The following is a 22,300-nucleotide window of genomic DNA, read 5'->3' as shown; positions in this document are numbered from 1 at the left end:
GTCTACTAGGTAATGATATCGCCGAAAAACACCAAGAAATGGTTCCTTTACTGTAAACACAACACGTCTTCAGGTGCTAGTCCAGGTCTTGTTCAGTTACTTGTCCGGTTGATGGCTCAGGTGCGTATTGAGTTAGGAAGCTTGAATTAAGACACAATAGAGACCAAAAGCTTCAGCTGTTTTGTTCTCTAGTTTTTGATTCGTGTGTGTGTTTGTGTGTGTGTGTGTGTGTGTGTGTGTGTACCATTCTGCCACCCCCCTCCTCTCTCTCTCTCTCCCTCCTCTCTCTCTCTCTCTCCCTCCTCCTCCTCTCTCTCTCTTTCTCTTTCCTTCGTCTGTCAAAATCGTTGTGTTTGTGGCTCCTGGATTACCATAGTGAGCATAAAGAAAATCAACTCTCGAGACGGACAGACAACACCTTCAGAAATCATTACTAGCTGACGTCACATTATGGTGTGATGTATGGAACCTAAAACTAATATTTACTCTACAAGAATTCACAATTTTATACAAGTATTTATGAAGGGTGAATTGTAAAACCGATCTATGTATGAAATAACTTAAAAGTGTTACTTGCCTTTGAAATTAATTAATTAACCTTTCAATGAACAGGTATAATCGGTTTGGTGTTATTTAAGATGAGGATGGAAGCAAAGTATTCAAGCCATTTTTAACAGGATTAATATTTAAAAAAAAAAAAGGAATCTCAGTCCACTTTAGTGTCATCATAATCTAAGATACGAGATCATAAGACCTTTACTTGAGGGCCGGTGATAATTGGTTAAGTTTATCACCAGCGAGAGTCAACACAGGTACAGGTGTATTAGTCGTGAGGGTTGAGTCACACACACGGTGGACGATGGGTGTGTTGCTAATGCTGCTGCTGGTGTGTTCTGACCTCACCCTGGGCGTGGGGCAGGAGAAAGACTGGTTCATCAGGTCAGGTAAAGTCATATGTTTATGTGTTACTGAAGTCAATTTTTTGGTAGAAATTATGTTACATATTATTTCATTCAAGTGATTTAGAAACCAGAGAACTCGTGAGGAAATAGACATTACTAAGAGAAACTAATCACACTACGTAAACACTGTGCATCTAACATGTAAAATAGGGTTTCCTATTTATGTCTGTAACGTCAAAACCTCACAATAATAAGTCGTCTCTGGTGGCAGGATATTTACCTCATACTTCATCATTCTAACAACTGTCTTGGCATTTGTGGATAGTGAGCAGACCTTACCTAAGACTTATGATAAATAAGTTGTTGTTACTAAATTACGTTTGATGATACAGTAACTTGTGTTTAGGGGGATATATCTATAGTGGTGTATGTCTGTATGAAAATGACAAACAGACTGTAATAAAAGGGTCGCCCAACGCACACCTACGCCCACGCACACCTACGCCCACGCACGTCCACGATACCCAGCCATTACAAGTGGAACATGAAAGTTAACCTATGGGGCGCTCTGTGTTTACAAGTGCTGTCACGCGAAAATTGCCCTAATTCATCATCATTCGTCACCCTCTCAAAGGTAACCAGATGCCTATATCAAGTGCCAGATAGCTCCGTCCATAAAACTGACTTGACTACGCCCATATTGTGAACTACCCAGCCAATGAAAAAGAAGTACCTTAAGATTCTTTGAAAGACAGATTCTGATTGGATACTCCGAATATACTCCATGTAGCTAAGAGATACTGTTAGCTATGTACAGTTTTGGTGTGGTGTAGTGTGGTGTGGTGTGGTGTGGTGTGGTGTGGGGCGACGGCGGTAAGGTTGATGAATGTTTTTCTGTAGTCGTACGGATACACTGTGAAGTTTCCCCCACGCTATATATAGTTTGATATAGAGAAAAAACATATAACTTCAATTATGTCTTTTGTTTGAATAAAGTTATGAACGGATATATTTCTTTATATTTCCCCTGGCTATTATAATAACAATGCAGACAAACAGACAGTTGGGATATAACAATGTCGCCGATCTTCAATATCAAAAAAGACAAGGACTTTTTCTCCAGTATCTCCCATAATGAATCCCTAATCAAGTCTACCTACAGGTCTGTGCACCACTGCCTTACGTGTTGCACCATAAAGATCAATGCCCCCAACACTGTAATTTGAGGCGTTAAAATATACTTTATTTCTACCAAGGTCAAGAGAGGGTCATTGACTTCATGTGTATCTGATTTTTCTCCTCATAGTTTTCATTGGTAATAGTGTAATCTGTCCAGCTCTTGTCCAGTAAACTGAGGACTAAATATTATATCTTCTAATAATATGTATCATGTGTCGTATTAGTTTAAGCTGAGCTGATGACATTCTGTGTACTCGAAAAATATACTTGACAGTGGATCTTTATATTAAACATTTCTTAACAGAGTGTACCATGATCTTAACAGAGAATAACAAGAAATAAACCCACGTGTATATCAGGTACTGTATGTCAGTGTATTTCCAGGGAGGCAGAAGAATGTGTTGTCCCGAGCGGCTGTTAATGTTCCTGATATGTATCTGCCCGTCAAGGTGGACCCCTCCAGCCCCTGTGGCCACGCCCTCCACTCCATGTTCCTCTCCCTCGGTGACAACTCCACCTGGGCCATCAGAAGTAAGTCCAACTACCTGCTACTGTGAGCTGGACTCCTCAACGTGTAAGGACTTACTTCCTTATAAAGTTTGTTTAAGTTGTGATGAAAGTTTAGGTTTTGGTCTTTCAGGATGACTTGTTTATGACGCTAAATGGCAGGTGTCGCTTCCTGTAGCATATGTTATTGTTATAACGATAAAATGAAACACAAACTGGAAACGAAATTTTATTCTGAGGTGATACGGGCATAAGTCTTCGTCACACAGAGTAATAAGTGTGTGTGTGTGTGTGTGTGTGTGTGTGTGTGTGTGGTGGTAACGTACACCTTTCCCCCATCTCCTAGTGGTAGACTCGTGGGGCAAATATAACGACGGCATTTACAACGGCAACTGGCTCTTTATTGGGGAGTATGACGAGTGTGTGGGAGTTGTGTCCCCCGACCACTCCCTCAAGGGCAAGTACTGCTCCATCGACATCAAGTAAGAACCACTGAGATGAAGTTATTATTGTGGAGATACACAGGTGTTGATGTGTGAGTAGAGGAACGGGTTTGTGGGTTAAATATCTAATTCATTTTATAATTACAGTGTTTTATCATCTTGGAATACTTGTATGGGTGTGTACGTACGTCGTGAAGCCACCCGAAAGACAACAGCATCATCCTGACTGTTTTGTGCTTTCTCTCTTCCAATAGAAATATAACCAGTAAAGAACAGGAGACGTCTAGAGTCTGGCACACTGACGCCCAAGTCCCAAATCGTTTACAGAACCTGTTCCCACTAAGGAAGCCTCCACAGATGTTTGTTCCTGTACCTGTCGTCAACAGCGGGGCGGGAAGTGAGCTAATGTACGCCACTTGTATTCCCGACGTCTGCACCCTGGAGGAACTTGAGGTACAGTACAATGTTGTTACCACCGGCTGTAGTCTACATCAGCCTCAGACTTTTCTGGACTCCCTGATTCTTGGACCCCTGGATCTCCTCCTCTCTCTTCAACCACCACACCCATGACCCTGTGTGGATAGTACACGCTAAAGATGCTCTCTAATTATTGATATAAATAATTAATGTTCAGTTCTTACTTCCACCTTCCACTGACTCAGTATTAATGCCTTTCCGTTACTTCCAGCAACAGACATTTCTTCATTGATGTCTCTTACCTATAATAAAGTCAATCCCCTCACCGTAATGTCTACACTCAGGTAAATCCTCCCAAAATATTAGTTAGTAGAACAGATACATTGAATCCCTTTGTGAGGCCAATAGCTCAGCTCAGTGGGGCACAGCAACCATAATGTGTTCATTACCACCAATACCAACCACCACTGTCCAGTAAACAAGACCATTTCTCTCTTCAGATTACAGTCAATAAGACTCCCATTTTACCAGCCAATAATGGAAAAATTCTTGATCTTTCTACACCCAATAACTTCTTAGGGAATTACCAATTTTCTAAAAGTACAAAGAATGCATAACAATTTGTTGTTTGTTTTTTGGTTCCACCATAATTAACTTCTATTTTGCTTTTTGTTCTACAATTCTCTAAGAACTTCACTTCATCTGGGATTTGTTAAATTTTTAAACTTTTTTTTTGCTGATGAGTGACGCTTCTGTTGCGAAGTTAGCAGGTACAGAGATGTATGGGAATTTGGGAACAGAAAACACTGAACCTGAGAGTGGTCTTGTTACTCTGACCACCATCTACTGTTCCCCACCAGGAGAGCCTCACACAGGTCCTGGAGCCAGCCAACTACACCGCCACTGTCAAATTTTGCTCCGTGAAGGACCCCGAGTTGAAGTTTTCTGGTGCTGATATTACTTTTATGTGAGTACACCAGTGGTATACCTCACGGCCCTAGTGCCGGCCATCCTCGCTACACGAGTGGCAACCATTACCTCACTACACTCTCTGTTACTGGAGGCATTACTTTTGTTTCACTACACCTTAGTTGGTACACTGTCTTGCATCTTTCCTGGAGTGTTAGTTACAGGAAGTATATCCTCGCTATACAATGATACTCCAACATCTGGTGAGTTTAACATTTCAGAAGGGCAAACTGATTTCAGAAGGGCAAACTTTGACAGTTTAAAGAGGCAGCTGAGAGAGGGGGTGTCGCGCTTGGCCGAGAACCTGACAGATGACACCGACCTGATAACGAGATCTGAGATTGCCGAGTTCCACGACAATTTAAATAGTGAGTTACTTAATGCACAAAGGCAAAACATACCATACAAAAAACTCAGATCAGACAACAATGACCCTAAATGGATAAATAATTATTTAAAAGAACATCATTGGCCAAGAGGGGACTATAAATTAGAAGGATAAATCGTGGCGAAATTCACCTCCGGGACTATTATAGGGTGATGGCGAGTAGGGTTAAAACCGAGATAAGGAAAGCAAGAGGAATAATGAGGTAAGGATAGCAAGGGAGGCGAAGACAAACCCCAAAGGATTCTACCAAATGTATCAAACTAAAACACGAGAAAAGATTGGACCAATACGGTCAGACTCCGGCGAGCTCACTGATAACGACGGAGAAATGAGCAATAATTTGAATAATTATTTTTCAACAGTTTTCACCACCGAAAATTTAAACATGATACCCGAGGCACCGACTCTATTCAGAGATAGTGAAGAAAACAAATTAAGTGAGATAGTAGTGACTAGTAACGCTGTTAGTAAGCAAATAGACACGCTAAAGCCAAGTAAGTTACCGGGTCCTAATGAGATCTTTGGCAGACTATTAAAGGAATGTAAGGAAGAGCTTAGTATGCCCTTAGCAAAGTTGTTTAACATGTCATTAAACACGTAGTACCAGAATCCTGGAGGATAGCGAATGTAATACCGATTTTCAAGAAGAGGGATAGATCACTATCCTCTAACTACCGTCCAATCAGTCTAACATCAATTGTAGGCAAATTACTGGAAGCAATCATTTCAAACTCTATTCAAATCACCTGGAAGCGCGATTGATCAATGATTCCCAGCATGGCTTCACAAGCGGACGTTCTTGCCTAACTAATCTATTAACATTCTTTTCATCAGTTTTCGAATCGGTGGACGAGGGGCACAATTATGATGTGGTATATCTCGACTTTACAAAGCCTTCGACAGAGTCCCCCACGAAAGACTAATTAGAAAGGTAGAAGCTCATGGCATCAAAAGGTGACATCCTTAAATGGATTAGGGCGTGGTTACAGGACAGGAAACAGCGAGTGAGCATTAACGGCACTAAGTCCCATTGGAGCAACGTCACAAGTGGAGTTCCCCAAGGCTCAGTGCTTGGACCATTATTGTTTATTATATACATAAACGACATAGATATCGGCATAGACAGCAACATAAGTAAATTTGCTGATGACACTAAAATAGGACGTGTTATCAAATCTGACGAGGACTCGGCAAAACTACAGGAAGATCTAAACAAATTTTTCCAATGGTCTGAAAAATGGCAGATGAAATTCAATGTCGACAAATGTAAAGTACTCAGTATAGGAGATGTAAACAGGGAAACCAGATACCAGATGAACAACGATGCCATAGAGAAATCCGACTGCGAGAGAGATTTAGGAGTAATGATAAGTAGGAACCTTAAGCCAAGTAAACAATGTGTTTTTGCTCGTAACAAGGCTAATAAAGTACTTGGGTTCATACAAAGGAGTGTTAGTTACAAGACTAGCGAGGTCATCCTAAAACTGTATCTTGCTCTTGTGAGACCACACCTGGATTACGCAGTTCAGTTCTGGTCACCGTATTACAGAATGGATATAGAATCCTTGGAAAAATTCAGAGGAGAATGACAAGACTAATCCCGGGCATTAGGAACCTTGAGTATAGAGACAGGTTAAAGCATCTTAATTTGCACTCCCTCGAGAGACGTAGAGCGAGGGGCGACCTGATAGAGGTGTATAAGTGGAAGGCAGGGCTAAACAAAGGGGACATTACAAAAGGTACTCAAATTATCCAACCAGGGCGAACTCGTAACAATGGTTTTAAATTAGACAAATTTAGATTTAGGCGTGAAATAGGTAAACACTGGTTTGGAAACAGAGTAGTGGATGAATGGAACAAGTTACCAAATATCATCATTAACTCGAATACGCTGGATAGCTTCAAACATAGGTTGGATGGTTATATGAGCAATAGGGGTTGGGTGTAAACGGGACTGCCCAGTATGGGCCAATAGGCCCGCTGCAGTTTCCTCCATTCTTATGTTCTTATGTTCTTATGACATTTGTTATAAGACCACCTAACTGTTGGTTTGTGTAACTGTCGTACACACTGTAAAGTGGAGAGTAACGGGTGAGTGACATTTATATGGGACAGTTCCAGACTGACAGATGGAAAGGTTCAGTCATTGATAAAAATGGGGACAAATTCTTATTAATTTATGGACTTGTTTTCTTAGAAGTATATTTTCTTTTTTACTTTGTATACAAAATGAAAGGATGACCCATCACCAGGACGTCGTACTCAACAGTGAAGGAGAAAGGCAGTAGAAGAGACAAGAGAAGGAAAGAGACGAAAGTTTAATAAAGAAATAATTAATAAGATTTTTGAATAAATGAAGGTTGTATACTGGAGAGCAACTGTAACGGAGGAGCTTCGTTGTGAGTCTTACTGTGTGTAGATCACAGTGTGGACGTGTAGTAAGCTGTCCTTTCCTTCACAGTTCTGTGGTCAGTGTGTTGATGTTTGTCATGTTGGTCGCATCCCTCGTCGACATCTACATCGACTACACCAACAAACAACATCTTACAAAAGGTGACTCACATCACATCATCTGTAGTTACATGCAGTTTATTTTGTACTAAAAAGAATGGTGAAAGTTATGTTACAGTACCTTATATCATACACTCTCACAGGTGGACTGCGGTTCTTGATGCCGTTCTCAGCCTACACTAACCTGGGCAAGATATTCCACATCTCCACCAACAGTTCGCCCACCACCATTAACTGTCTCCACGGCATGAGGTGACACTGACAGCTAGAGTCCTTGATGGTGTATGGCCCAGGATGTGTGACTCCATCAAATAAGCTTTTTATTGGCGTAACTAACAGTCAGTGTGGCTCCAGAGTGGTAGATAGGTCAAGCCATAAGGTTACAGTGTTACCCAGTTTTGTATGAGCAACATCACCAGATTTGTTCCATTGGGCACAAAAAAAAGCTGTTTCTCTCTTTAGGCACCACCTTCGTCACATATGCATATAAACTATATTTATACAGCTGTTTCTTTATAGAATTTCTTAATCTAGTAAGTAGAGGAGAGAGTTTGGTATCCTTCACAATTCCTCTTACCCCAAAGGTGATCACATATTTCAGTTCATCACTAGTCTAACCTCCGCTGTCTCTTCCCTCAGAGTACTCTCCATGACATGGGTGATCTACTGCCATCAACAATCTCTTAATGTGGGGGAATGCGCCAACATCGTAGTTATTTTAAAGGTCAGTTGATTCGTGTTTACTCATTTATATATATGCATCTGTAGACAGTTCAAGTGGTCAGATTTTGTCCGTTCGCTATCACTGCTGTTGTCTTTCTCTCAACAGCGTGTCAACGGCTTCCTTTTCCAAGCCATCTCTAATGCCTTTGTTAGCGTGGATACCTTCTTCTTCATGAGCGGTCTGCTGGTGACCTACAGTACCATGAGGGAGATGAAGAGGACTGGCAAATTCAACATCATTCTGTTTTATGTTCACAGAATCCTCAGGTACAGTACATCCCGCCGGGTCATCTCTTGAACAGCAGAGATTACTAGCTTATTATTTTTAGTTGTTTCCATAATGAGGGAGAGGCGAGGGTGTTACCTTTATTTTCCCTTCATTTCTATCTCTCTTTCTATTCTGCATTAATCATGGGGAACCATGTCGATCTTTGTGGGTTAAACATCTAGAGCTTATTCCACCATCTCGAGCTATGAATTAAAGTAAGGAAAACATAAGACTCCCAGGAAATAGGGCCGAAAATTTATTTAGTAAATATTGTAAGCAGGACTTTTAACCATTCATTCTAGGCTTTCACATCATCTTATGGTCAGAGTTTGAGACCTGAACTGCATACAGAACTCCACTTAGAGAAAATGGCAGAAGCTCTACATTCTACAAGGAAACTTGCTTTAAGTTGCATTATTTAAAGGCCGAATTTCTAGTGAAAAGACTAAAGTAAGTCAACCCTGCTTACTGACCCACCATTAAGAATCCATGGGAGTTATAGGTAAAGGAAAGCAGCTGACACATGCACAGCTGTCATTTGATAACTGCCAAAGTACAGTTTAAGTAAAACATCGCTTATGTCCGTATAATGACGCTCACATGAAGAGGTAAAGAACACGAACCAGATATTACTCTTGTTACTGAGTCGTATGATAAGGAATCAATGGTAAGAGCGCATAAGTCACACATCAGTAAGAAAGTAAGGTTGAAACATTGCTAGACACTCGAGAAAAAACAAAACTTGTACACAATCACTGACAATTGTGCCGATAGCAGGAGGTCCACACACACAGCTGGAGCTTCAAGAAAGAGAGGGCGAGAGAGTGAGTGGAGGCGTTTACCACCCCCCACCCTCACGACGCCTCGAAGTCCCGCCCAAAAGCTCGCGGGATACTAATGTCACATTTTCAACTCGCGGCGCTGATTGGTCAACTTAGATGGAGAGGACTGGGGGGTGTCAACGGGTACAATGGACGACATCTGGAGCTCGACCAGCTCAGCTCAGCACCAAATTACAAAAGTGAAAACATTATAAAAGGTTTACTAATATATATTAACATAAAATTCGTCCTGTCACTAAAATAATTATCAGAGACTCTAGCATGGGTATGGTGGTGGTCATGATGTCGCTGGCCACAATCAATATAGTGGGGTATGCTATAACGAACGTAATTGGTTCCAGAACCTCGTTCGTTATAGCATTCGTTCGTTATAGGATTAATCCGTTCCAGGCCCCCAAATACAACCGCTTAACACTGAAAAAATTCTGTGGAAAATGTAAAAAATACGGTACTTTATCTTACCTTAGTGTTATTCAGCATGCAGGTACCCCTAAACACTGGCACATCACTATCACTTCCACTGGGAGTCTTGGCTTTAAGGTCCTCAAACAATTGTTTAGCCTTCTCACAAATTATAGCTTCACTAATGTTACCACCTGCCATTTCTTTCTCCTTTATCCACACTAAGAGTAAATTTTCCATCTCTTCAATCACATTACACTTTGCTTTGCTAAGTCTAAAGATTCCCTTAGCCACTTGCACAGTTTTTAACTCCTCTTTATTCTTCAAAATCGTACATATAGTCGATTTAGCCATCCCATTCATCACTAAGTTTCCCAATGCTTCTTCCATTCTCACGTTTCTTTACAGTTTCTTTCTTAGTTTCAAGGGTTATTAGCTTTCTCACTCGCTTTGGACGACTCATTGTTACAATTGTATACTTGTATAACAAAATAGTTATACAAATAACGCGAATTTCCACATCAAAAGACGAAATTTCAACAATAACACTGGTGCACAATGAGACAAAGATGGCGCCTGACGCTCTTGTTGTGGGTCGCGGTACAACAATATTCATGCGCCAGGCGAAGTAGTCCGGTATTCATCCGCGTTCATTGTAGGAGTTGCGTCCGTTATAGCATACCCCACTGTATATATATATATATATATATATATATATATATATATATATATATATATATATATATATATATATATATATATATATATATATATATATATATATATATATATATATATATATATATATTAAAACAGACAAATTCCACCGGCTCTTTTATTTTAAATCAATATTCAAAATTCAGAAATGTTATGTTAGGTAGAATTGTTTCACACAAGCATTAATAGAAACATGTTATTATTTTTTTTTATAATTCAGGTTATTGAGAATCATTAGAAACAAATAACAATGACACAATCTTAACTGAATCATTATTACAGAATACAAAAATTTTATACTACTTCTGTCTTCCAAGAGAGGGCACCTCCTCTTACATCAATAGTTTTCCTAACATTAGACTCAGGTTATACCTTCACTATAATGCGACTCTGTAATTCTTCTACAGCTTCATATAGAGATAATGTTTGATCCTTACATGGGTGAGGCAGGTTGTCTCCCCCTATCGCCCTGGTGGGAGGGATGTACGCCACTGTGGTCTCCTACTTCGTCAGCGGACCCTACTCCCTCTCTTATAACCTCAGGGACGAATGTCAGAAGAACTGGTGGGCTGACACTTTCTTCGTCAATAACTTCATTAAACGATACGTAAGTTACACCTAAACTTAAAGATACCCAGAGGATTAACTCTGGAAAGCATTATTAACAGGTACACATCACCTCATTAAAACAGGAATCATTTATTGTGGATATTTGTATTATTTTGTCTTTTAAAAATTTTCTTAAACATGAGGCAGTACAAAGTATTAGTGATTATCATTTGCTTGTAAACAGTGCCTTGGCCAGTCCTGGTACGTCTCTGTCGACTCCCAGCTGTACTTGGTGGCCCCGCTTCTCCTCCTACCTCTCTTCTTCTATAAGGCTCTAGGTAAGTGCTGGATGCATCTGCTAATGCTCTTCACCATTACGAACACCATCACTATCGTCACCATCACTATCGTTACCAATATCAACATTATCATCATCATCAACTTGCCCATCTTATAAATTCTATAAGATGCAGCGTGCTTGATGTACCGTCACGACCGTCACCATTGTCACACCACCACCATATTACCAACGTGGTTTGCGGCCAATTCTATGAATTAAAATATTGCTTCTAATGTTTCTCAAAATGACTACAGATGATTTTATTGTTACCTGCCATTCGTGTGTCAGGTAAAGTGTTGCTGTACCTGGCGGGGCTGGTCTCCATCCTCGTACCTGCCATCATTATCTACATCTACGATCTGCCGCCTACCGGTCTCCAGGTAGCCAGGTGAGTTACAGGTGCATGTAAATATGTCTATAGTTTATGTTTTTATGGTAAAAATCTCAGTTGCACGAACATAATCGAGATGAAAAGAAATCATGTACACTGGTACAATGACGCAATTATCGTCTCGGACATATCTTTGCTGTGATTATCTATAAGGACATTATCTAGACCAGAAGGTTTATTTTCAGGATAACATATTTGCCATAGTGACATCCATAATAGCAGGATAGAATCTAGAATGACCTAGTTTCTCTACTCGTATATATTGACAGTGCGAATTCATTTCAGGAATGTTTTTAAATATTATGATCTGGTGTACGGTAAACCATGGTGCCGCGCAGGGCCCTGGGTGGTGGGGATCTGGATGGGGTACGTCCTCTTCTCTCAAGGCCAAGCTAAGGTCAAGCTCAGCAAGGTAAGGTCCTGCACTGTTTGTGAACAGCAAAGACCTTGTCAATAAGTTTGTCTTTTTCTCACTGACATCAATATTTTCCCTGCTTCAGGTATTTTTCCTATTGATGTTTGGACCACAGAATGTAAACAACAGAACAATATGATCTCAAACAATATTTGGCTTCGGCAGTAGATATATCATGAACCATGCTACCTCCTAGAGCAACAGTTCACCAGAGCTATATGTCAGATCTTAATATGACAGTGTAGAAGGACCCCGTAGGTCATGGATGAACAAGAGAAGGCCCTGGAATCTAAGTTGTAAGGATATGACTCACCTCTAGTTTAGTGAGAAACTTCAAATTTATTTAATGCTAAATAATTCAGGTTGTATGCATGAAAGCTATGCTACATAACACTGACTCAACATATCCCACATACATGATTTAGCGACTAGACATGTAGGAAAAATGGACAAAGACAATGGTACACTGCGTGGTCGATAGTTTCTTTACCTACTAAAGTCTCTTTTAAATTTTATGGAAAATCATTAAAAAGGAGAACTTTTATAAGTTATTACTTCGTGGTCAATCACCTTTGACAAACACAATTGAACATGAATGTATAGAGTGACTCAAACAGATGTGTGTCATTCTATTAACACCAGACCAAGTTATGTGATATTTTACTTTTCCTCCATATTTTAAATTGTTGCCAAGAAAACATGGTTGATCAGCTCCCCGCCATTATTTGTGGCTTCTTATATCTTATAGTTCATAGAATATATGGTTCACCATGGGTAGTGGTACCCGACCATTATCTGGGATAGGTCACTACACTGTGATTCACGAGGTTGTGGCAGCTGTGGTCTTGACCCAGTCAGTGACTGACTGAGTGGGACTGTTGCAGACTGTGGTGGTGTGCGGGTGGACGGCGGCGGTGGTCACGGGTGTGCTGGTGGTGTTCGGGATGTGGAGTTACAACACCCTTCCCCCCAAGGCTGGTTACGACCTGGTGACTCAGGTGGCGTATGGAGGACTCTTCAGGAGCGCCTGGGCCGCCGCTCTCGGCTGGATCGTCTACGCCTCTCACAACGGATACGGAGGTTAGTTAACGGCGCTCGGACAGAACCACATTGGACAAAGACCACAAGGGAAAAATCACCTTGGGTTAATTACTACCACCTATATAAATGAACAGTTAGGTTACCACCAGTTGAAGTTCCTTAAGTCCTAACAACCTTTTAGGTTATCGTAATTAAGTGAGGATCTTGTGGTACAACCTTATCATTCATATGATCAAACTCTTAGTATATTAGTGAAATAGTCTCGTAAGACTCTGTAAGAGATACTCATACTTCGCTTAATGTTAGACACAAGGAGTTATGCTCTCACTCGACCTAGCATTAAAGTCCACCAAGTGAAGACTACTGGAGGGCCAAGTGCACATGTCACTGATATATATTGTACAATGGAGATTTCGTGGAGCAATATTTACAATGTTCATAATGAGTGAAAGTTGATAATGTTTACAAATTAATGACGCCCATTACAACTCCTGGACGATTATTATTATTAATATTATTATTACTAGCGGAATCGCCGCCCTCCGGGCGGCTCTTTCGCTAGGCGACGGTAGGACGCCACCTTCCGGGAGGCTCCACATTGTCTGACTGTAGTGCATTAAGGTGTCTGCTTTGATCCTGACTTTGTACTCGTCAGATGGCATGTTTTCCATGGCATTTTTAAATGACTGTACATACGTGTTGCGCTCATGCAGCATTTCTTGGATAGATAGGACAATGTCATGTCTGACACCTTGAATGTTGCCACACCTGATAGAAGTCTGCTTTTCATGATCTCCCATGAAGTAGATTTGGAGGAACTTTGCCTGCTCATCTTCCAGTGGTAAGAGGGATCCTGCTTTGTGATAAACGTGACCCTGGACTTTGAATGTGGGCCTGTATCCGTGCTCACGAACTACTCTGGTAGCTCCAAGGGATGTCATCTGGAAGCATGAATTGTACTTCCGCATATTTTCCAAGAAGTGTTTTGACTCTGGTATTGTTCCCAGCATGAAAGACTTCAATGGCTGTGGTGGTTTTCCAAATTTGGCAGTCGTACTTTCCCATGAGAGCAGATTCTCCTTTGTACTTCTTTGCACCACAGTATTCACATTTCTTATCCATGTTGCCAATGACAACAGAGTGATACTTTTCATATTCTATATATAACACCACCCATCATCACTACATATAACACCATGCATCATCACTACATATAACACCATCCATCATCACTACATATAACACCATCCATCATCACTACATATAACACCATCCATCATCACTACATATAACACATCATCCATCATCACTACATATAACACCATCCATCATCACTACATATAACACCATCCATCATCACTACATATAACACCATCCATCATCACTACATATAACACATCCATCATCACTACATATAACATCATCATCCATCATCACACATATAACACCATCCATCATCACTACATATAACACCATCCATCATCACTACATATAACACCATCCATCATCACTATATATAACAACATCCATCATCACTATATATAACAACATCCATCATCACTACATATAACACCACCCATCATCACTACATACAACACCATCCATCATCACTATATATAACAACACCCATCATCGCTACATATAACACCATCCATCATCACTACATACAACACCACCCATCATCACTACATATAACATCATCCACCATCACTACATATAACACCATCCATCATCACTACATATAACACCATCCATCATCACTATGTATAACACCACCTATCATCACTACATATAACATCATCTATCATCACTACATATAACACCATCCATCATCACTACATATAACACCATCCATCATCACTACATATAACACCATCCATCATCACTACATATAACACCACCCATCATCACTACATATAACACCACCTATCATCACTACATATAACACTATCCATCATCACTACATATACCTATCATCACTACATATAACACCATCCATCATCACTACATATAACACCATCCATCATCACTACATATAACACCACCCATCATCACTACATATAACACATCATCACTACATATACACCACCCATCATCACTACATATATCATCATAACACCATCCATCATCACTACATACATCATCACTACATATAACATCCATCATCACTACATATAACAACATCCATCATCATCACTACATATAACACATCCATCATCACTACATATAACACCATCCATCATCACCACATATAACACCATCCATCATCACTACATATCATCCATCATCATACATAACACCATCCATCATCACTACATATAACACCACCCACCATCACTATATATAACAACATCCATCATCACTACTACATATCATCACACCATCCATCATCACTACATATAACACCATCCATCATCACTACATATAACACATCCATCATCACTATATATAACACATCCATCATCACTACATATAACACCATCCATCATCACTACATATAACACCATCCATCATCATCGCTACATATAACACCATCCATCATCACTACATATCACACTACCATCATCCACCATCACTACATATAACACCATCCATCATCACTACATATAACACCATCCATCATCACTACATATAATCACCACATCATCTATCATCACTACATATAACACCATCCATCATCGCTACATATAACACCATCCATCATCACTACATATAACACCATCCATCATCACTACATATAACACCACCCATCATCACTACATATAACACCACCTATCATCACTACATATAACACCATCCATCATCACTACATATAACACCACCATCATCACTACATATAACACCATCCATCATCACACCACCATATCATCACTACATGTAACACCATCCATCATCACTACATATAACACCATCCATCATCACTACATATAACACCACCTATCATCACTACATATAACACCACCTATCATCACTACATATAACACCATCCATCATCATCACTACATATAACACCATCCATCATCACTACAGATCGGTAAAGTAGTTTCCGAGATTCTCGTGCGGACACACACACACAAACAGACATACTTCTTTGTTATATATATATATATATATATATATATATATATATATATATATATATATATATATATATATATATATATATATATATATAGATTATTATTATTATTATTTATTATATGTGCCATTGGACTTATAAGTATTGGTATCAATTTAATTGTTAAATTTCATATATATATATATATATATATATATATATATATATATATATATATATATATATATATATATATATATATATATATATATATATACTATTATCATAGATATAACAATGTAATAATTAATTCTATTATTAATTAATTTATGACATTATTACACATTATTATTACAATTACTATCATTCTGTGTATCATTGTTATTATATTACACATTAATTATTTTAATATCAGTAACATTGTTATTACCGTTATTCTTGCTTATATTATCATTATCACACTGACTCACCAGGACTGGTCAACGACTTCCTGTCACACCCGTCGTGGCAGCCACTAAGTCGTCTCACCTTCGCGACCTACCTGGTGGCGTTGCCTCTGCAGGTCGTCTTCACCAGTAACTCCAGGATTCCCTTCTACTTCACCCACCTAAATAAGGTCTGCTTGGGGCTGCATGTCTGTTTCTTTCTTATATAACTTTATTCTCTTCTGTTAAGTTTTCTTGTTCTGCGTTAAGTGTCATCTGTTTATATGAATGAAGATTTCTTTAAAATTCATCAGTTCAGTATTTTTTGCTCTCTCGTTCACCTGTTGTATAATGAAGGAAACACCCGCCATGTTCTCACCTGTCATAACATAACTAAATACACCACAGTTCGTAACTATGAGTGAAAACCTTCCTGGTGTAATCTGTTAATGTTCTCTGACCTGTCCTGCCATTGGTTAAATAATTTCACATGTACACTAATATTTCGGTGAATGTAGTCAATGTTGAAGGTTAAAAATAAATACTTAACATTAAAATAAACTTTACTAAACAGTAATGTCTAACGGGGAGCACAAACAAGCATCCCAGTACTTAAGGTCAACCAGTTTGCTTCTCCCGGTAAGATTCAAAGGTATCCGTCATCACACCTTATAAATGATATTATTCCGGAGTAGAAGATTTACTCCTCACACTCCTGGCTCAGGTGATGGAGACGGTTGGCGCCATTGTACTCTCGGGGATGATAGCGGTGTTGGTGTCCCTGACGGTGGAGTCGCCGGTCCTGGGGCTGGAGAAGGTTCTTCTTAGACCAGCTGGTTAGTACCATAACACTCTTGGATAATTATAAGTTCCACATCCCTCATGGTGGCTTCCTTATCATGCACCTCTTGTATAACCAGACAACTAAAGAAACCCACTGTAACTTATCATGTTCCAGACAGTTATATCCCACCGGTTATCACCTCATGTTCCCGACGAGGATATATGTTACTCCACCTGGTAACATCATGTAACTTGCTGTGGAATGTCAGGTAATCGCATCTGCTAGTTACTTTTGTAACTCTTTGCATTTTCAGTTGGAGTTACTTGTCATATCTGTTTGTAGTTATTTCAGAGTACTGTACTTAATATATACTGTACAGTCTATACAATACGGTAATATTTAATTAGAGGTATCTTAAATGCAGTGAGTCTACTCAACCTGAAAATGTAGTTCTAATAAACGCTGCTCCAATAGTAGTAGATGTCCACGAGGCGAACGAGAGACCGCCACCACAGTGGAATGGCATTTCGATGGAAAATGCGGACATATGGGTTAAAGAAACTGTCTCAGAAATTGTCAGGTGGTCGCCAGCTAACCTGTTTGAACCACCCTAGTGTGCGGCCACCAAAGAAATGATTCGGGAGATGATTCGCCTCATAACTGCGTACACTCAAGACTGCTTCCTTGCCCCGTTAGCTCTTCAAATGCTGGCAATAATACCACATCTATTCTGTCAGAGGACACACACAAAGACTAAGCACAAAGAAAATGCGGCAGCAATGAAGAGAAGATTGGCAATGTGGCAGAATGGGGCCCTTGATGACCTCCTATGTGAAGCAAGAACACTGCAGGAGAGACTAAAATTTACAGGAAAGCAAAACACCGATGACGTTGCAAGAAAGTTTGGAAACAAAATGCGTGTGGAAAAAGTGTCTTAGGCTGTAAGATCTCTCACAGAGGAATCCTCCGGTGGGGTGATGCCAATAAACAGAGAGACATTAAAACAACTAAAGAAAAACATCCCCCTGCAAGGGAAGACGAAGGCATCAGGTTCCAGGGTGACTATATCCCACCAAATGCTGTCCTGTTCGAGAAAATAACAGGAGGGATAGTGTGGAAAAAGGCACTGAAGACTCAGGGAGGTGCAGGCCCTTCAGGTCTGGGAGAGTCATCCTCAGCACTAACAAGTTTGGCCCCGTAGCAAGTGATCTCTGCACGGCCATTGCCGTCCTTGCAAGGAAGCTGTCATCCTCGTGCTGCCAACGCCTCCATGCTCTGACAGCCTGCCGCCTCATTCCCCTGGATAAGAATCCACGATGTAGGCCTATAGGGGTGGGGGAAGTGCTGAGGAGGATCATCAGAAAATGCATAACGGAGGTGGTAAAGGATGATGTCAGGGAAGCAGCAGGGAACCTGCAAATTTGTGCTGGCCACCAAGCTGGAGGGGAAGCTGCCATTCACGCCATGAGAACGATATTTGAGCAGCACGATAGTGAGGCCATTCTCCTGGTGGACGCTTCAAACGCATTCAACATACTTAACCGCAAGGCTGCACTGCACAACATCAAGATCAAGTGTCCAAGCTTTGCAATGTATGTTGAAAACTCCTATAGGAATCCATCAGACCTTTATATAGTAAACAACAAGGCTCTAAGAGGTGATACCACCATACAGTCAACAGAGGGAACAACGCAGGGGGACCCTGTTGCAATGGCATTTTACACAATAGGCCTATCCGTCCACCAACACACAATAAAATTTAAAACAACTGAGATCAAGCAAGTGGCGTACGCTGATGACCTTACAGGAGCAGGAAAAGTGGAGGACATCAAAAAGTGGTGGGACTTGGTAATATCACAAGGCCCACAAATTGGGTACCACCCAAATGCCAGCAAGTCCTTCCTCATTGTGAAGCCAGAACATTATGAATGGGCAATGGAGGTGTTCGGTGGAAGTGAGGTCAAAATAACAAAGGCTGGCCAAAGACATCTAGGTGCAGAAATTGGAACTACGGACTTCAAGACCGAGTAAGTAACGGGAAAGGTGAATGAGTGGGTTAGGGAAATCCAAGCTCTGTCTGAAATTGCTAACACAGAGCCACATGCGGTTTTTGCGGCATTCACCCATGGAGTCAAGCATCGCTGGAACTACCTGATGCGCACTATCCCTGATATCGGACCCCTCCTCCACCCCCTGGAAGAAGCAATCAGCGTCAGTTTCATTCCCAAATTAGTGAAACACCCGCACTTAACCCCAGCAGAAAGATCACTCCTTGCACTACCACCGAGACTGGGAGGAATGGGACTGACCGATCCAGAGGAGATTGCTGCCACCGAATATCAAAACTCAGTTAAGCTCACGGCAGCCCTCACGTACCACATAATAGCTCAGAACGCAACAGGTGAGGTGGATGCCAGTGAAGTAAACAAGAGTCTTCCTATGACGTCGATCACGCCATGGTGTGCAAGAAAGGGGGCTTCATATGCATGAGGCATGATGAAGTAAGGGATCTCACAGCAAATATGTTGAAGGAAATCTGCCGTGATGTCAGAGTAGAACTGACCCTCCTTCCATTGGACGGTGAGATTTTCCAACATAAGACTTCAAACACATCAGCCCGTGTTGACCTCAGTGCTAGAGGATTCTGGATGCGGGGACAGTGAGTTTTCTTCGACATCAGGATTTTTTATCCCATGGCCGCATGTCACCGAAACTTAGCTCTCGATGCTGCACATAGGAAGAACGAGAACGACAAGATAAGGGCATATGGGGAGAGAATTCAGAACGTTGATCAAGGCAGCTTCACTCCTCTAGTGTTCACAACCTCTGGTGGGATGGGACCAAGTGCAAGATGCTTCTACACCAGACTCGCAGAGGTGATATCCGAACAGAAGCAGCAGCCCAGAAGTTATGTTACAGCCTGGATGAGATGTTGACTGTCCTCTCTCCTTCGGTCGGCTTTGCTTTGCCTCAGGGGAACGAGAGCATTGGCCCCAAAGCCGACAGCAGTTGCAGATATTGACTATGAGGCAACAGTCACTGAATGCCGCAAAGATCTGCGGCTCAACTAATTCAACACAGCTAGGATAGCTACTTATGTATTAGGATATTTAATATTAAGGTAATAAAATGGTGGTGAAGGAATGGCTATTGGGGGAGGCTGGAGACCATTTTAAAGTAATAGTAGTAATAGTAGTAGTAGTAGTAGCAGTAGTAGTAGTAGTAATAGTAGTAGTAATAGTAGTAGTAATAGTAGTAGTAATAATACTAATAATAGAAGTAGGCTGAGTAATAATATTAAAAATATTGAAGGTATAAGGCAGAATTTAGCCTGCATAATTTTCACAAGGATAAGATCTATTACCCAGTAATACAAATAAACCTGGAATATCCTCACAGAAGTACAAGTTTCTTGGAGTATATTGAGATACTCATGTTACCGCTGGACCACCAACACCACATTTTTGCTGCAGGTCATGGCGGCACCTCTGGCAGCCGACCTGCCAAGCTAGAAGAACCAAATAGCGAGGTGTCTCCTGCTGCAGCCGAGAGCCTCTGCAACACTACCTTAGGACTGAACCCTCCAGCTGCTCCTACCACGGCTGGCCACCCTCTGAAGCCTCCTCAGGGATACAACAATCTGGCCTTTATTGTCGAGGCGGGCGAGGCTAACACAGCTTCTGTAAATGGCAACCTATCATAGCAGGTGTAAAGGGTAACTACCACCCAAAACATTCACATGGCTGTGCCCCCCAAAAGAATCCCATTACACTTGTTCATATTATCATTAGGAATTGTGTAATGATTACCTTATCAAATTTATTTCTGAATATTATAATAGACAATGGTGACCTGTTTTAACACAATTTATGTTTTGATAACTTCGTCTCATATGTATTGTTGGTAAATATTTCAGTTAAACATCAACTATTATATTTTGTTCTGGTTCAATCAATTTATTTTTTTTTTTCTGAAGAGATACTATGGTCCACCAAACTGTGAACACCCAAGAGTTATCCCCGTGGGCCCGGTGTCATATTTACCAACTGTCTGAGATAAGATGACTGTATCACCTCCTCTATGGTTGGTTATTTTAGTAAGTCACTGGGGACATGGCTCAGCCGCATCTACTGATATGTTCACTATTTTAACTATATCTTATTCATATATTGTAGCGGTATTAAGACCTTTAGTGTTCTTATTCATTTGTAATGAAATGTGGATCATATTAAAAGTGGTAAATTGGTGACTCTTTTTATTTTCCTCGTTTTTCTGTGAAGTGTGATTGTGTTTATGAGGACCCCGGCTCACTTACCCCTCACGCGTACGCACCATGACGCGAATCGTGTCATATAATTGGAATGCAATAACTACATTGATAACGCAAATTGCGTCAAAAAAGAAAAAGAAAAAAGAATCGACCAAAAAAGTTTCCAAGATAATCGCATCACATTTTCGTAAGTTATAGATGACTGTATAATCTCACAAGGTAAGCTTCCAGAAAGTACCACTACTTGGGTGGAGATAAGTGCTGGTCAATTGCTTACCAGTCTTCTCATGTCAGCCAAGCTGGTCAGTTATGTCTTTGTTCTGTTAAAAGCTCCCGTCTCCATAAATCTGGTTGCAGCATTGTGTATGTCTGTGTCTCGTGGAGATATGCAGGATTAGGGTAATAGAAGGTACCGTATGAGCTACAAGGAAACGGAAGTAGAGAAGAAAAAAAAAGAGCAGTCACCAAACAAAGGATTTTTCACGTAAATTCATAAAGAGTAGGAACAGCAGACCGACCAAGAGGACGCTATACAGACATGAGCTTTTGAATGACAAATTAGGGTATACATGAAGTCCTCAAGACCTGTTAACGTGGTCACTCGTAAGATAATTCAAGGTCACATTATTAGCTGCAGTAAGTGATATTAACAGCGACAACAGAAGTACATCAGTTTTTGCAACAACCTCGTCACTGTGTAAATAATACTAAATCTAGGTTGTATATATGCAATAATCAGTGCCTAAATATCACAAACTG

At 40.5% G+C, this 22,300-nt stretch overlaps 1 protein-coding gene across 1 annotated transcript; it reads left to right on the top strand.

The window, feature by feature from the left end:
* Positions 1–800: 800 nt before the first annotated feature.
* LOC121877717 (nose resistant to fluoxetine protein 6-like) lies at positions 801–21,517 on the top strand. Its single transcript, XM_042383561.1, has 17 exons — positions 801–944; positions 2,466–2,612; positions 2,935–3,070; positions 3,286–3,484; positions 4,309–4,415; positions 7,267–7,358; positions 7,460–7,568; positions 7,956–8,040; positions 8,146–8,306; positions 10,719–10,875; positions 11,062–11,155; positions 11,446–11,545; positions 11,834–11,960; positions 12,848–13,043; positions 16,536–16,678; positions 17,212–17,323; positions 20,745–21,517. The coding sequence occupies exons 1-17, from the start codon at positions 860–862 to the stop codon at positions 20,972–20,974; spliced, it is 2,280 nt and encodes a 759-aa protein (XP_042239495.1). The 5' UTR covers positions 801–859; the 3' UTR covers positions 20,975–21,517.
* The last annotated feature ends 783 nt before the right edge of the window (positions 21,518–22,300 follow it).

This window comes from Homarus americanus, unplaced genomic scaffold (genome assembly GCF_018991925.1).
Source record: "Homarus americanus isolate GMGI-L3 unplaced genomic scaffold, GMGI_Hamer_2.0 scaffold24523, whole genome shotgun sequence".
In the NCBI taxonomy this organism is placed as follows: domain Eukaryota; kingdom Metazoa; phylum Arthropoda; class Malacostraca; order Decapoda; family Nephropidae; genus Homarus; species Homarus americanus.
The sequence above is the reverse complement of the archived record's forward strand: the minus strand, read 5'-3'. Positions and strand labels throughout refer to the sequence as shown.